Here is a 14,209-nt window from a genome sequence, read left to right on the forward strand (position 1 = left end):
AGGGTCCTTCAAGCGACGAAGTGGGGTCTCTGTCTGCCAGAGTGCCCCTCATGCCCAGATTTGGCCCGTCCTGAGCGAAATCCTGGCCACGTCACATCCGTCGTGTTATTACACTGTGCCTTTCCGTGCGGCTGTTCGACGGATACGGGGGACAGTTGCCCTCACAGTGCACAGCGTCCATGCAGTGAAGCGGAGTGCGGCGGGCCGAGTTTTATCGCTCTCCCGCCCTAAGCCCGCCATAAACGGCGTCCAGGTCTGCTTGCAGCCTGTATCACGCAGCGGACGAGGGGTGTGGAACCGTTCATGCGAAAGGCGCTGCGGCATGAGGTGGGGCTTGCAGCCAGCAGCAGAGCCGGTGCAGTGGAGCCGCCGCCGCTCTTTGGCCGGCCCTGTTCGGCGCTCGGGTCCGGCCAGAAACGTGATGCGACACCCCGGTGTCACCGCCGCGCGGTCAGCGCCCGTCGCGTCGAGACAGGCTCGGGCGGCGGCACCGCCGGACGCCTGGGGGCGCCCGCCCCCGCGTCAGGCGACCGGCGCGGGGGCGGGCTCCAGCGCTGACGAGATGCCGCGGTCAGGTGGTCTGTATCCGATAGCACGGCTGCTCTAGACGCACCAGACGAAGCCAGTACAGGCGCTCTTGAAAGCGTATGACTTCTGAAGCAGCCGCGGCAGCCGAGCCTCCTTGTTTGGGAGCGCGCGGCACCGGGGCGCCCACCGACCGCGTTATAAACGGTCGGCGGGGCGACCGTTTGTTGCTCCAGACCGAGCGGTCCGCAGGGGTGGGGCGGGGGAGAGGGGGGGGGGGGGGAGGCGACAGGCGGCAGGCGGGGCGTCTCAGTCCTCCGCCGACCTCAGACGGAGCCGCACGTGGCAAGACTGACGACCGGCTCCTCGGCCCGCACGAGCTGCGTGAGGGTCACGTCGGCGATACGTGAGGTGCACCTGACTCTGGTGCGCTCGATCCCAGACCAACATCCGGCGGTACACGGCAGGTGAGGAATCGCCCCGGGCCTTGGGCATCGGTCTTATGTTGAGGGTTCCTGGCACCCAAGCCCCAATCTCTCTTGGAGATATCTGTAAAATTATCTGCGCGATATGCCGGGAGTGATGTTGTGCCAAAATGCCACAGCGCAGCTGTCGAAACAATGGTAACACAAACAAATTAGCTGTCATAACATTACATGGCGGAAAGTCAGCCGTGACTACGAAAATGTACTCTCCGCCACAATCTATTAACATCCCCGGAAAACGTTACCAGACGCTTTGCAACTCGCTCCCTCTTCCATGCATTGCACTGTCTCGGGCCTCGGTCGCAGCATCGGCAATGTGAGAGGCGTCTCGTCAGTCCTGGGGGTACACTATGACGGTACCGCGCCGCGGCACTCCGTGCCAGGCTGCAGCAGGCAAGGTGCAGCGCGAGCGGACGTGCCTCAGTCCTGGGAGTACACTATGCCGGTACCGCGCCGCGGCACTCCGTGCCAGGCTGCAGCAGGCAAGGTGCAGCGCAGGCAGACTCAGTCCTGGGAGTACACTATGCCGGTACCGCGCCGCGGCACTCCGTGCCAGGCTGCAGCAGGCAAGGTGCAGCGCAGGCAGACTCAGTCCTGGGAGTACACCATGCCGGTACCGCGCCGCGGCACTCCGTGCCAGGCTGCAGCAGGCAAGGTGCAGCGCGAGCGGACGTGCCGACCCTGACACCTGCGGCAGCGCTGAGGGGTGGGCAAGGAACGATCTGGAACGGCAGTGTGGCATGTCCGTCTAGCACGTGAGGCATCAGTGTTTTATGTGCGAGTGAAATATCTATAGATTTGGCTGCTCGTAACTGAGCTCGCGAGATGCCGCCGTTTTAGCACGGGTGGGCACTGCAGAGCATTAGCATAGCTGACGGCATGTTTCGCATGATCTTACCGCGCGTGGGACATATATTGGATGTTACTTTACATGGTGAAGCGATGACAACCTTGAGCACCGGACGTCCCACCGTCACCTCATCATTTCTCCGTTCCACGCGTTTTCCGGATGACTTATGGATGCCTTCTGGATGAGAGAGAGAGAGAGAGAGAGAGAGAGAGAGAGAGAGAGAGAGAGAGAGAGAGAGAGATAGAGAGAGAGAGAGAGGGAGAGAGATGAGAGAGATGAGATAGAGAGAGATAGAGACCGAGAGAGAGGAGAGATAGAGAGAGAGAGAGAGGAGAGAGAGAGAAGAAGAGAGAGAGAGAGAGAGAGAGAGAGAGAGAGAGAGAGAGAGAGAGAGAGAGAGAGAGAGAGAGATAGAGAGAGAGAGGATAGAGAGAGAGAGTTTTTAGGGCCAGGAAAACGTCCAAAAGTCGCAGCGTCCAGTATTAAATTATTCATCCAAGATCGCGTCATGGTTTGACGTAAATCAAACCACGACGCATTGAGAAGCAGTGTTTACAAAACGAACATGTGTGCTGTCTAGAGCAGCCTTTCCCACATAAAGCATACTAAGAAGTTATAAAGAAGGCTTGCTCCATCATATTTGGTGCTTGCCTTAATATCCCCACCGTGAAACATTCCACTGAAATCTTATTTTGTCTTCATCTCGACCTAATGAAAGCGTAGCGTCGACTTTTAGTCAGCTGTCCCTCGGCACGCAGATTCAGCTGTGAGTACGTCGTAGAGCATGTCCCGCACGCCATTCAGACAGACATTGGTCGGCTATTGGGACGCGTATTAGCCTCAGCTGCGCGGTCATACAGCACCCATTGACGCGGCGAGGCCACCACTGAGGTCGGTATGGTCCGAGCCCCTTTAACTTGTCGGCACATTGAATGGTTTCTGTGTTTTGGCCTTATGAAATGGCATCAAAACAGACATGGACCCCACTGAGGGATTCCTTCGTCACGAGAAAACCTGTCAGCGGTCGTTCATGGTAGTGCATGTGGCACCACGCAGACACGGCTTGTCAGGAAAGACCATTACGTATTGCGCTGTACCTACGATATAAAAAATTCAGAGTTCTTACGCTGAGTTATCCACCTTTAATATACGAGGAGATAGTAGTTAAACGACGGGAGGGCGAAGGTTAATTATACTGACAATCTTGGCGTTTCAAGGTGTACTTGGTCACGAGTGACTCGTGACCACGAATCACTCATGATAAGAACACGCCCAGCATGCCTCTCGAACTGAGCTTATGATCGCGAGTCACTCGTGATAAGAACACGCTCAGCATAAGAATTCCGAACCCATAATGCCGGAAGATCAGGAACGGAAAGACTGCCTATATCAAGGTCCCACGAGACGTTGATTTATCGGATACTTCCATGGTCTCCGATAGCTATCTGAATATTTTGCTTCATTCCTGGGAGTTCCTTGTCCATTGAGAGTGCGGTAAATGCAGATTTTTGGAGCCCGCGATGCATTCAGCACTTCATTTATGGAACCTGTTTCTGTTACATCTTACCTGGCTCCAAAGCAGCCCCCTCTGTACGATGGGAAAACGATGATGGGTTGTGCGATTAAAGTTGCCGTAAGTAAGGATAAAAGCATAATGCATGTTTAACAAGCCTATCACTCCCATATGACAAGTAGCTGATGCGATGATATTTCGAACGGCGATAATGTCCTACTGTGCTTAAACCGCAAGGTTTCTTTTTATCGCGGCATCATAGTATATTCATGCGTTCCTAGCGGGTATAGCAATGATAATTGTTTTGTGTATAATGCTAGTGCGCAACCGGGAGGATCATTTGAACAGGTTAGCAAAATTTCCAGCCGAACAAGGTCGACGTCCTGTAATGGCATAAGCTGTTCGTTTCTAGACGACTTACTACCATTGGAGTTGCTTCGGATCACAGTTCCGTGCCTGTTCTACCACAAACTGCCGTTTTTGTTTTTGCTGCTGACTGCTGTATCTTGCTGACACCGTGTTCTGAGGCCTGAAGGCTACCTGAATAGAAGTCACCGGTTAGCCACGATGTGTCATACGTAACCATCTAGCGATCCTTTGGCATGCATTATGCATGGTATGCTTCGGATACCTAAGAGCAAGACTGTGTCAATACGAATTACTGACAACGTTCGCTATGTCGCTATGGTTGTTGTACGATACATCTTGTATCCGTGGCCGACAGCGGCCAGCCCCGTCTCCCAGTAAACCTGCCGCGCTTGCAAAGCTCTCTTGGTAAAGTGCTGTGGCGACAGTGACTGACTCGGGGTGGAAGTGGGGCACTCGTTTCAAGGGAAAGGGTCCTTCGTCACAGTCACGCAGTCGAATCTCGCATATATCTTCCCGATTGGCAGCTGGTAAAGTAAACGGAAGAATCCATGCGCCCAGCTCTGGCGCGGCGGAGCTCGCGAGCCGAGGAGAGCTGCACGGTCTCCTGGTCCGAGTGCTGACAAGCCAGGGATGCATACGCCACCACGCCGAATCTCAACGAGCCGCTATTGTCGTCTTCATTGTAGCCCATTACTTCACGCCAGCCTCGCGTGACGGCATCTGGCTTTCACCACTTTGGCAGTCGGCGGGCTCGCTTGACCTCGCCAGCAGCCACGTCTGTTGAGCTTGCCTGCAGATGTGTCCTTCCTAAACACCCAATTATAATTCTAGTGGGTGTTGCTTTTCCCTCCCGAGACCGCACAATAATGCAGACCGGTGACCTACCGACCAAGAGCTGACTGAGATTGGTTGCTGCCAGCTTCCATCACGTGACTGTGTCAGCTCCCACTAGGTGCCCGTGCAGGTCCTCGCCAGGTGACTGTCAGCTCCCCCCCCCCCCCCGGGTATATGTGTCAGTTCTCACCAGGCACCAGACAGCCGCCATGTGGCTGTGCCAGCTCCGTCCATGTGTCCGTCAGCTCGGACTGACCCAGCGCGCCGCCGATCAGCGGCGGCCCGCTGGCAGCTGTGTCCGCTCGCCGTAACAGCCGGTCAGACGGCCGGGCCGACCAACTCGGGACGGGCGCCGTATCGGCTGGGCCCGGCCCACCAGCCGAGCCAAGCCTGCCAGCCGGCCCATCAGACGTACCGGCTGGTCCCGGCCCATCAGCCGAGCCAAGCCTGCCAGCCGGCCCGGTAGCAAAACGGCCGTCGGCCTAGAGACAACGGCTCCTCCGGCCGAAGCGGATGTAAACAAGGCGACAAATCGGGCCCGCTGTAACTCGAAGGTGGTCGAAAGTCTCGTCCTGCCTCTTCAGGTGAACAGAGCGCGTCTTCCGAACATCTCGTGAGCGCCTGACAGGCCCTATGAGCGTTATGTAGCGAGATCAAGCATCCGGACTGGCAGGGAGTCAAACAGCTACTAACAGCCCAACCGACGAATAACCTTGGAACGTTTGAAACGCCGGCTCCCGATAGCTGATGTGGTAGTCGCTAAGGAAAGTTATCAGTTAGCGCCGGATGTGCAGATTGCTAGCGAATTTCAAAGTACTGTGACATTAACCAAGTGTGTGAAATCACATTCAGTTCGGGGCTCCAGGCGATTTGCAATAATCTGCGGGTAGGCTTAACCAAGTTATCATCGAGACCCCAACTTGCAGCTGAGTTCTTTCACTCAGTAAGCTCTCCCAACCTACGGCATATCCATGAGGAAATTCTAAAAAATGCCAGAGCTGGACAGGCAATAATCAATATTACGTGAACGGACTTTTACATAACTTTTTCTTCCTCTCTCACGCAAGGTTTCAACAAACTGTAACCACTCTCAGCAAAACTTCAAAAGTGATGAGAAAAATACTAGTAAAATCTCTGAACACGTCAAAGACAGTACATCTGAGTTATCCCTCAAAATGTTTCAAACGATGGGATAAAGTGGTCAGGAACCCTGAAAAAACCGGCACATGGGTTATCCTAATTAAAATGATGCCAACTAGGCTTTGTAGACCCCGCTCAGCATGGTTGTGTGAAATTATACTTCTGATTGCCTCTGTCTAATGATTTAATATTTTAAGCTGCAAGCAACAATGGTTCTCCGCATAGAGTCTCAACCCTGTGGCGGCTGCCGCACGGGAGACAAAGAGTGCAATGCCGCGAGAAGTCGCGCACTTGACGGAGTAACAGACATTGGTCCCAAGGGATACTCAGTAAGTTTACTCAAGCTCTAGCCGCCGATATACGTATGCGATGGTGGTCAACATGCGGACGACGGATGAGCGAGAGGGCGGAATGGTATAGTTGTTGAGGAAGACATTGTAGACGACACGTACATCAAGCGACGAAGTTCGTGCCGGCAGGTGTTAATGCTGCGCTTGACGGGGCTTCCACCACCCGCATGGGGCAGCACTGTCGTATGGAACAAAGGTTACGAGAGACAGCACCTAGAGCAGTGCGGAATATACATGACAGCGGTTTCCCTCGACGTGATGCTCGGGGAATCGTTAGCTCCCTCGGTAACGTGAAAATGTCCTACAAGCCCTTTGGCGGTGCATGGAAGGAAACGGTTCGTCCCCCCCCCCCCCCCCGGGTCTCAAAGTCGACAGACCTCCGCAGCGGGGAAGGCGGGCAGCGCGGGCTGGGCGCAGCTGGCCGGCTCGGTGCTGCCGTCACGTCCGCAGGTCGGCGCGCCAGAGCGCGCGATCGCGTGCCGTCCGGCGGTATCAATCAGGCCATCAAGGGCGGGATCTGTGTTCGTGGCGGCTGCTGCGGAAGGCGCCGGGCGAAGGTCGCGGCACTCCTTCACAGGTATCGACAGCCTGGATTATCTGCGCCAGCGGCCGGTCGACGCCGTGGGTAAACGAAACCAAATCATATCCGACGTGGACAATGGACTTCCGGTGCAATCCCAACCCAGCTCTAAGGCGTTCGTAACAGCGCGCGCAAATAACGTGAATCGCTACCAAGAGAAACTGATATCACGACGCTTTCAGCATTTGGGACAAGCGAAAACAAACTGAATAGAAAGAAAACTAAGAGTTGGCACCGACAGCTCTTCGCTTATTTTGGATCCTCTAGTCCGCGTGAGGTGAGGCTTTTAAATGAACAACCATTTCGTGCTATAGGGGAATACTGCGGGGCTGATCATGCAGCGTCCATGGCTCACAATCACAGAACGTTCACATGGCACGGTCGACACGGAAATTTGGGGTCGACAACCCCTCAAGAACGGCCAACCTGGCACCAGCGAACCGTTTCGCGCGAGTTGTATACCTACCGCACAAACAAGATTCCCGCGGTCGCGCACGCCTGGCTAAGAATGTCGAAGGCAAGGCCATCTCACGAAATCAGCCCAACCTGCGTAATGGACACAGGCCATGCGCGGTAACTCCGGTAAGGAAGCACGCGAGCCCAAAGCCCATGCAAATCAGTTGAAAATGGTTTATCTGCACCATCTGCACCAATCCCACACCGTATCAAACGATAATGCGTGGTGCGGAAAGTGCAGATGTCCCCATGCGAGGCAGCGAAACGATAGCTTCACGAGCCAAAACATGGCGCTAGGACGAATGAGATCAGCAGGTTTCGCCCCGCGATAGGGCCAATCGAACACCAGCCCAGGCGATAGCCCAGTCACGTGTCTGCGACCCGCTCCGGAACGTGCTGCGGCGCTTGAGAACCTCAAGCCCGTTCTTCACTGGCCAACAGCGCCCAGTTCCCGGCAAACTGCTCTATATACATCACATGTCAGTGAAGAGCGGTTGAACTAAGTCCAAACCTTGCGGCTATTTTTGAGCAACACAGCGTTCCTGGAACGCCAGTCGCACTCGCGTTAAGAAGCAGACCGATATTTCTCTATTGATTCGACAAAGCGTCTGAACCACGGCCGCTATGTACACAAATAGTCCGAGCTCCGAAGGGGCCCAGGCAGCTCTGGTTGGTCTCGGGACCACTACATAGGGCGCCTCAAGTAACGAATGGCGTGCTTTTGCTTGTGAAGAGCGGGTCTCTCAGTCGGTCGCCACTTGACGCCTATCGCGCATCGGGTTAGAACTGTGTAGAACAAACACTCAAGCTGCTCCGACAGATCCGCCGCCACCCGCACACACGTCACCGACGTCCTGTCGCAAGAAGCATACTCTGGTTCTTGAGGTGTATGATGAGCATCCTCATCCATTAATCCCGCAACTCTGTTAATTTTGTGGGATGTCAAAGAGAAAAGGAACAAATTGGTGAGTCTCAGGAATACTTGCTGCTCGCAAATCAGTCCCAGTCCCGGACCACATCACGCTTCACACGCGACGCCTTACTTTCTGGGAGTTGTCTCTGATAAGAGTTCTCGACCGAGCTCCCAGTGACGTGTTATCGGACTTTGAGCTCGCTCACAACGGCGTCTTCCGCCGTCGCCGGACGGCACGCCATCGACGATCACGTGACATCGAGCGGTACCCCCACCACCACCCGCCGAGCTCATTTGGCGTCGGCCGGCAGAGCAACGCGCGCCATTTGGCGTCGGCCGGCATTGCCGTTCCCGATCCGATCGGCCGGCCCGCCAGGTGCCGACCGCGGCTCGCCAGCCTACCGCGGCCACCCGTGTCCTCCCGGCGCCCGGCGGGGACAGGTGGGGAGCGCGCAGGCGCAGAGGGCACTGTTCACGGCCAGGAGACGGCAAGCGTCACAGGAGCGGCACGAGCGCTTGGTCCACGTCACCGGGGATGGCGAGAGACGGGTTGCTCGGAGAGATGGGCGGACAGTGGTTGGGTTTTCTGGCGCATCAACTGCAGGGGCATGCGGCATAGCGTCTCCTTTCCTCCCGGGGTAGGGGCAGACAGCCTCTGATGCCGTCCCACTGCAGTGATCAATATACGCCTGCGGCGACACACACCTCAGGACCGGTTCCGCAGCTCGAGATGAGGCGTAATGTGTCGGCACGCCGAGGGCCCGAGCCAAGGTGACTCAAGAGGTACCCTTACACTGTCCTTGAATCCGCGGCAAGAGCACGAGCGCATCATGCTCACGTCGGCTGCCGGCAGGCTACAAATGTTCCATCACAGCCGCAGACGACGTGATCTTTTGTAAATTTATTGTTACCGACAGGAGCCCGGAATCTGTCACACCCAAGGAGCAAACATTACAGACGCGACACGGCTTCTGTTCGCACTCGTTGGCGGTTGGAGAATCTGCTCGAAACTGCCTTCTTCCTGCCGTCCGGTAGTCGAAGTGACCTTAGTGCGTGTCGCCGGGGCCGGCGCTGCAGGTCGCCTGGTCCCTCCGCTTGCGGAGTCCGCTCCCGGGCTCTCAGCTCGCGCCGTGCACGCCGCCCGCCACCGGGCCAGAGGGTGGTTCACCCGTTAGGCGCTGCCGGTCAGCAGAGGAGGACGCGCGCCCCGCGTCCTCCCCTTACGCGGCGATCTCCATCTCCATCTCCTTGTTCTTCTTCTTCTTCTTTTTCTTGGCGCTCTTGCTGTCCTCAGTATCGTTCAGGTCCAGCGTGGAGTCGCCATTTCCATTCATCTCGTCCTGGTGCTTGCGCTTCTTCTTCTTCTTCGGCGGTTCGTCGACATCCAGTTGAGACGTATCCAGCGTCGTGTCGCCGTTCTCTTCACTCTCCGCCTTGCGCTTCTTCTTCTTTTTCTTTTCTTGTCCAGCTTGGCCTGGACCTCGACGCTCTCCTCCATGGCCTCCTTCATGACGTCGGCATTCTTGCGCGGAATCTCGCCCGTCTCGTAGAACTTGAGCCGCTCCTCCACCTGCTGACGCAGCTTCTCGCCGAACACGGTGTTCGCCGTTTCGGAGAAGCAGTCTAGCGGCTGGCGATGCTGCACTTGTTGGCCAGGTAGCGCGAGATGCGACCCTTGTTCTTAGCGCCGGCGCGGCCGATGAACGTCGAGTGGAAGAGCAGGCCGTACTTGGGCGTGTTGCCGCGCGTCTTGAGCGCGCGGAACAGCGCCTTCTCAGCGCCCAGGATCTGCACGGTCGATGCCGGATACTTGGCCAGGTTCGTGAGTGAGCCGGCGTGCGAGATCAGCCGCGCCGCCACCGTGTCCGCCCACCAGCTCGCCCAGGTTGGGGCCACTGCGCCCATCTTGTCCTTCAGGTAGTTCTGCAGGCTGGTGCGGTACTCAGACAGCGCCACCACGCGCTTGGCGAACATGTCGATGTTGATGAGGTCTAGCGGCGAGATGTCCATGCCCATCGAAGACTTGGACGCGTCGTAAACGGCCTGCGCCTTGGCCGAGTCCATGAGGATCTCCTCCAGCTGGGGCACCACCTCCTCCGTCATCTCCTTGCGGTTGCGCACCACCTGCGTGCAGCGGGCGTACATGTAGTTATTGGGGCAGATCTTGACGAGTTCCGGGAAGTGGTAGGAGTACCACTCGCGGATACCATCGAGAACGTGTTTGATATCCTTATCCAGCTGGTCCAGCAGCGCGATGCTCTGGATGATCATGTTGTCCGACTTGTTGACGTTGAACTTGACCTTGCAGCGCGAGTAGCTGTGGCCCAAGCCGAGCTGCGCCTTGCCCGACGCCACCGGCGTGAAACCCTTCACCATGTGGGGAAGTGCAGGCGCAGGCCGCGAATGATCTCAGGCACAGCGCCCGAGTGCTGGCACTTGACACCCAGGGCTTCGGAGATGGCGGGCGCCCAGCTTGGGCTCCGACACGCCCACCGTCACCTTCTTGCGCTTGCTCGGCAAGGTTGGTGTCGAGGAACAGTTGCAAGTCCTCCGTCACGATGCCCTCCGAAACGGCGTTCATGTTCTCCAGCGCATTGGCGCCCGTCTTGAACGGCGCGAAGCCCCCAGATGCACGATCGAGTTGAACTTGCTGAGGGTCGGTGACGGGACGCCTCCACCTCGGGCAACAGCATGCCTGTCTCCTCGAACTCCTTGACGGCGAACAGGCCGTAGCCAGCGGCGTGCTCGAACAGCACGTTAAGACCGGCCATCCTCTGTGGACAGACGGGGCGGGCGGTCAGCGGCGGCGCGACACGCAGCCGCGCACACACACAGCAGCGGCCACCGCGGCAGACACAGGATACCAGCGGGTGCGGGCTCCGACCGACAGCGCACCAGCCACGAGCGCCGGCGCGCCCCGGTGGCGCACCCCGGTGACGCGTCTCTCCGCGGCCCGGCCGGTGCTCGGGTCAACACGGGGCAACGGGGGCGGGCGCCGTCATCGCGCCGTTCCGGACGTCGTGCGTCAGCCGTCAGCGCGGCTACCGATGACCTCAGCAGCCGCGGGCGGCGATAATCCGACGGCAGTGCGCTGATCGCGGGCCGGCCGCCCGAGCCAGCGACGACGGGACCAGGGCGTGGGCGAGCGTGACGTCAGATGACAAGCGGCGACAGCGCCAAACACGCACAACACGCCGTTCACCGGACGATTTGGGTTTCAGGCAGGCCGACTGCTTTGTTATAAGGCGCACTCGCTACATACCGCGCAACAGTCCACCAGCCTAGGAGACACACTTTTGTCGAGGATAAGTATATGATAAAGGCTAGGTTTTGACCGCAGTCATTAAAGGCCGTATCTGCTGGCACCACGTGCACAGCTTTGAAGTGTCATTAATACACCTGCCCAAACGCGAGCCACGATGCAGTCGGGCGGATGCAGATCGCGGCGCTGCCTGCTCCTCTCGCATCTGGCCACGACAAGAACCGTCCAGATGACAAAATGATCGGAACATACGTAATACGATTGATGGGCGCGGTTTTATGCGGTTGTTTTGCTAACCCACCGCTCTGCCGAATGAACGTGAAACCCCAAAACTGGGTGACAGCCGCCCGCCAGCGCCACTGGCGCCCCTGCGCTCCCAGTAACGGCGCGCCGTCCGTTCCAGACGGCACGGCATGCGGCTCTCCGTCTGGCTGGCGTTCGCGGTCGCCCTCGTCACATTCCAAAGGTAAGCCGCTGCATGAGCCAGCCGTGCTCGTCCTCCCGCGAGCAACCGTTCCTTCCAGCGGTCACCAGCCGACACGGGCCGACATCCCCTGTGACCGGCTGCTCTGCTCCACCGCCGGCCGCGCCGCCCGTCCCTTCCCGCAGTCACCGGCCGACACGGGCCGGCATCCCCAGCGTGTCCGCCTGCGACCGGCTATTCTGCTCCACCGCCGGCCGCGCCGTCCGTCTTGGTCACCACCACCCCATCCCCAGCGTGTCCGCCTGCGACCGGCTATTCTGCTCCACCGCCGGCCGCGCCGTCCGTCCCTCCAACGGTCACCAGCCGACACAGGCCGGCATCCCCAGCGTGTCCGCCTGTGACCGGCTGTTCCGCTCCACCGCCGGCCGCGCCGGCCGTCCCATCCCGCCGTCATCGGCCGACACGGGCCGGCATCCCCAGCGTGTCCGCCTGTGACCGGCTGTTCCGCTCCACCGCCGGCCGCGCCGTTCGTCCCATCCTGCCGTCACCGGCCGACACGGGCCGGCATCCCCAGCGTGTCCGCCTGTGACCGGCTGTTCCGCTCCACCGCCGGCCGCGCCGTCCGTCTGTCACTGATCGAGATCTCGTTGGCCGGCCGGCGGCGGTGACGAGCTGTCGGCTGCGGCGGCACGCCCGACCTGCAGCGGCCGGCATGTGGCGCCGCCCCGGCCGCGCGATGGACGCAGCCTCCTACGGGCGGCGGCACGTGTGCTGCGGCTCACCAGCGACCGCGGCGCGGCCCGACCTGCGGTTAAGCCGCGACAGCACATTGGACCGACTGTCGGCTGCGCCCACTGTAGCAACGCCCTGCCCAAAGTTGCACTCGAGCAGAGGTGACCCTGGCGCTCCCGTGCGAAAATGACACCGCGACCGGCTGTATCAGCTGCACCGGCGTCGCAGTGCACCCCTCACAGGAGGTGCCCTCCACCCTCCTCATGCACCCTCAGCCATGTCTCGCTCCCTGTGTCCTCGTCACAGCAGTGATAACCCATGCGAGGACGAGCCGTCAGCTAAGCCCTCTGATAGCGGTGTGCACGGCACTAGCATTGATCACCCTGTATCACGATGACCTCTTGGCTTAAGCACCTGTCGGCCGTGTCCCCCCGCCTCAGCCGTAATGGCCCCCGGTGACGTCTGTTTCAAGGTAACCAAGTCCAGCCCATCCAGGTGGCAAACTTTCCAGGGCGGTCCCATGCGGTTGACTTCGGTGACAATTTTTTCCGAAGCGAGTGCGCTCGGCTGAATTGGGTAACACCCCGTGCAGGGTGAACCCACTCAGCTGACTGCCGTGCCGCTCGTTCCGCGGCAGCTCAGTTAACACCGGCGACATCGGTTCCAGGGCGGCCCCGCTCAGCTGCGCCCCCTGTCGCCCGGAGCAATGCAAGCTGCGCAGCCCCAGATGCAAGTACGGCGTGGTTAGGGACACGTGCTCCTGCTGCGTCACTTGCGGCAAGGTGAGCTGAGCCCTGCACGACCTGAACCAGCGCTCGTCAGTTATCTCGCCTGATGGCCGTCGGGCCGCGGCGGATGTGCCCTGGTAACCAGACGCTCCGCCGCCCGAGGACGAGCGCAGAGGCCGGCCGCGATGCAATGCTGAGCATCCGAAGAGTGACGCCTGCTCGTAGCTTACGCTATTGCGAAAGTAACAACAACATTTGTCCGAATTCAGTGCCCGTTGCCTATGTGGTATGCTAAGATGACGCAGGCAGCGCGCGCCATACAAAATGCCTCGCCCAGACCATGCCGTGGCGCCATTCCTAACGCCAACGGCCATGGCACTTCATCACGTGACATCAGAGACAATCAATCAAAATCCGCCCTCTGATCGCTGCTGAGCCGACCTTGGCCAGCACGTCAGGCCGGCCGGCTGCATGGCGCGGCGCCCGACACAGCGCCCCCTGTGTGCTGTGTTGCAGGGTCCCGGACAGCTGTGCGGCGGGCCGTGGGACTCGGCCGGCCGCTGTGGCCACCACCTGTACTGCAAGAAGAGGCCGCACCACCGCGAGCCGTACGCCGAGTTCAACGCGCTCGGCAAGTGCCGGCGGCCGCAGGCGGCGCGCCAGCTGCCGCGCGACGACGACGTCGTCTTCCCGGACGCCGAGCACGTGCAGCAAGACGAGATGGAGCGGGCGGCGCGGCACGAGGCGGGCGCGCTCAGTCTCATCAGCCCGCTCCCGGCCGCCTAGACGGGCCCTTCGGCCGGACAGAGCGAGACTGAGGCTGGCGGGCCGCCTAGACCGGCCTGATAAGCCGACTCCTGGCCGTCTAGGGCGCCGCCACCCATCTGATCGGCCTGCACTCGGTCACCTAAAACGGCGCCGTCCGCCTGGTCGGTCCCCTTGTCGTCTCCACACGGTTTCACTGCCTGCTCCTATTCCTCCTCCCCCATGAAGCCTCTTCGCAACACCACCGCGTGTCGTCGGCTTCTCTAGTGCTGGTCGACTACTG

At 59.2% G+C, this 14,209-nt stretch overlaps 1 protein-coding gene and 1 pseudogene across 1 annotated transcript; one reads left to right on the forward strand and one right to left on the reverse strand.

The window, feature by feature from the left end:
• The first annotated feature begins 850 nt into the window (after positions 1 to 850).
• LOC119112514 (venom protein 302-like) lies at positions 851 to 14,209 on the forward strand. The gene is made up of 4 exons (XM_037236721.1): positions 851 to 992; positions 11,681 to 11,743; positions 13,101 to 13,215; positions 13,678 to 14,209. Exons 2-4 carry the CDS (start codon positions 11,691 to 11,693, stop codon positions 13,945 to 13,947), a joined length of 438 nt encoding a protein of 145 aa, XP_037092616.1. The 5' UTR covers positions 851 to 992; positions 11,681 to 11,690; the 3' UTR covers positions 13,948 to 14,209.
• Positions 8,902 to 10,786, reverse strand: LOC119112512 (nucleolar protein 56-like; annotated as a pseudogene).

Source organism: Pollicipes pollicipes, unplaced genomic scaffold (genome assembly GCF_011947565.3).
Source record: "Pollicipes pollicipes isolate AB1234 unplaced genomic scaffold, Ppol_2.1 Scaffold_7261;HRSCAF=8764_pilon_pilon_pilon, whole genome shotgun sequence".
Classification (NCBI taxonomy): Eukaryota; Metazoa; Arthropoda; class Thecostraca; order Pollicipedomorpha; family Pollicipedidae; genus Pollicipes; species Pollicipes pollicipes.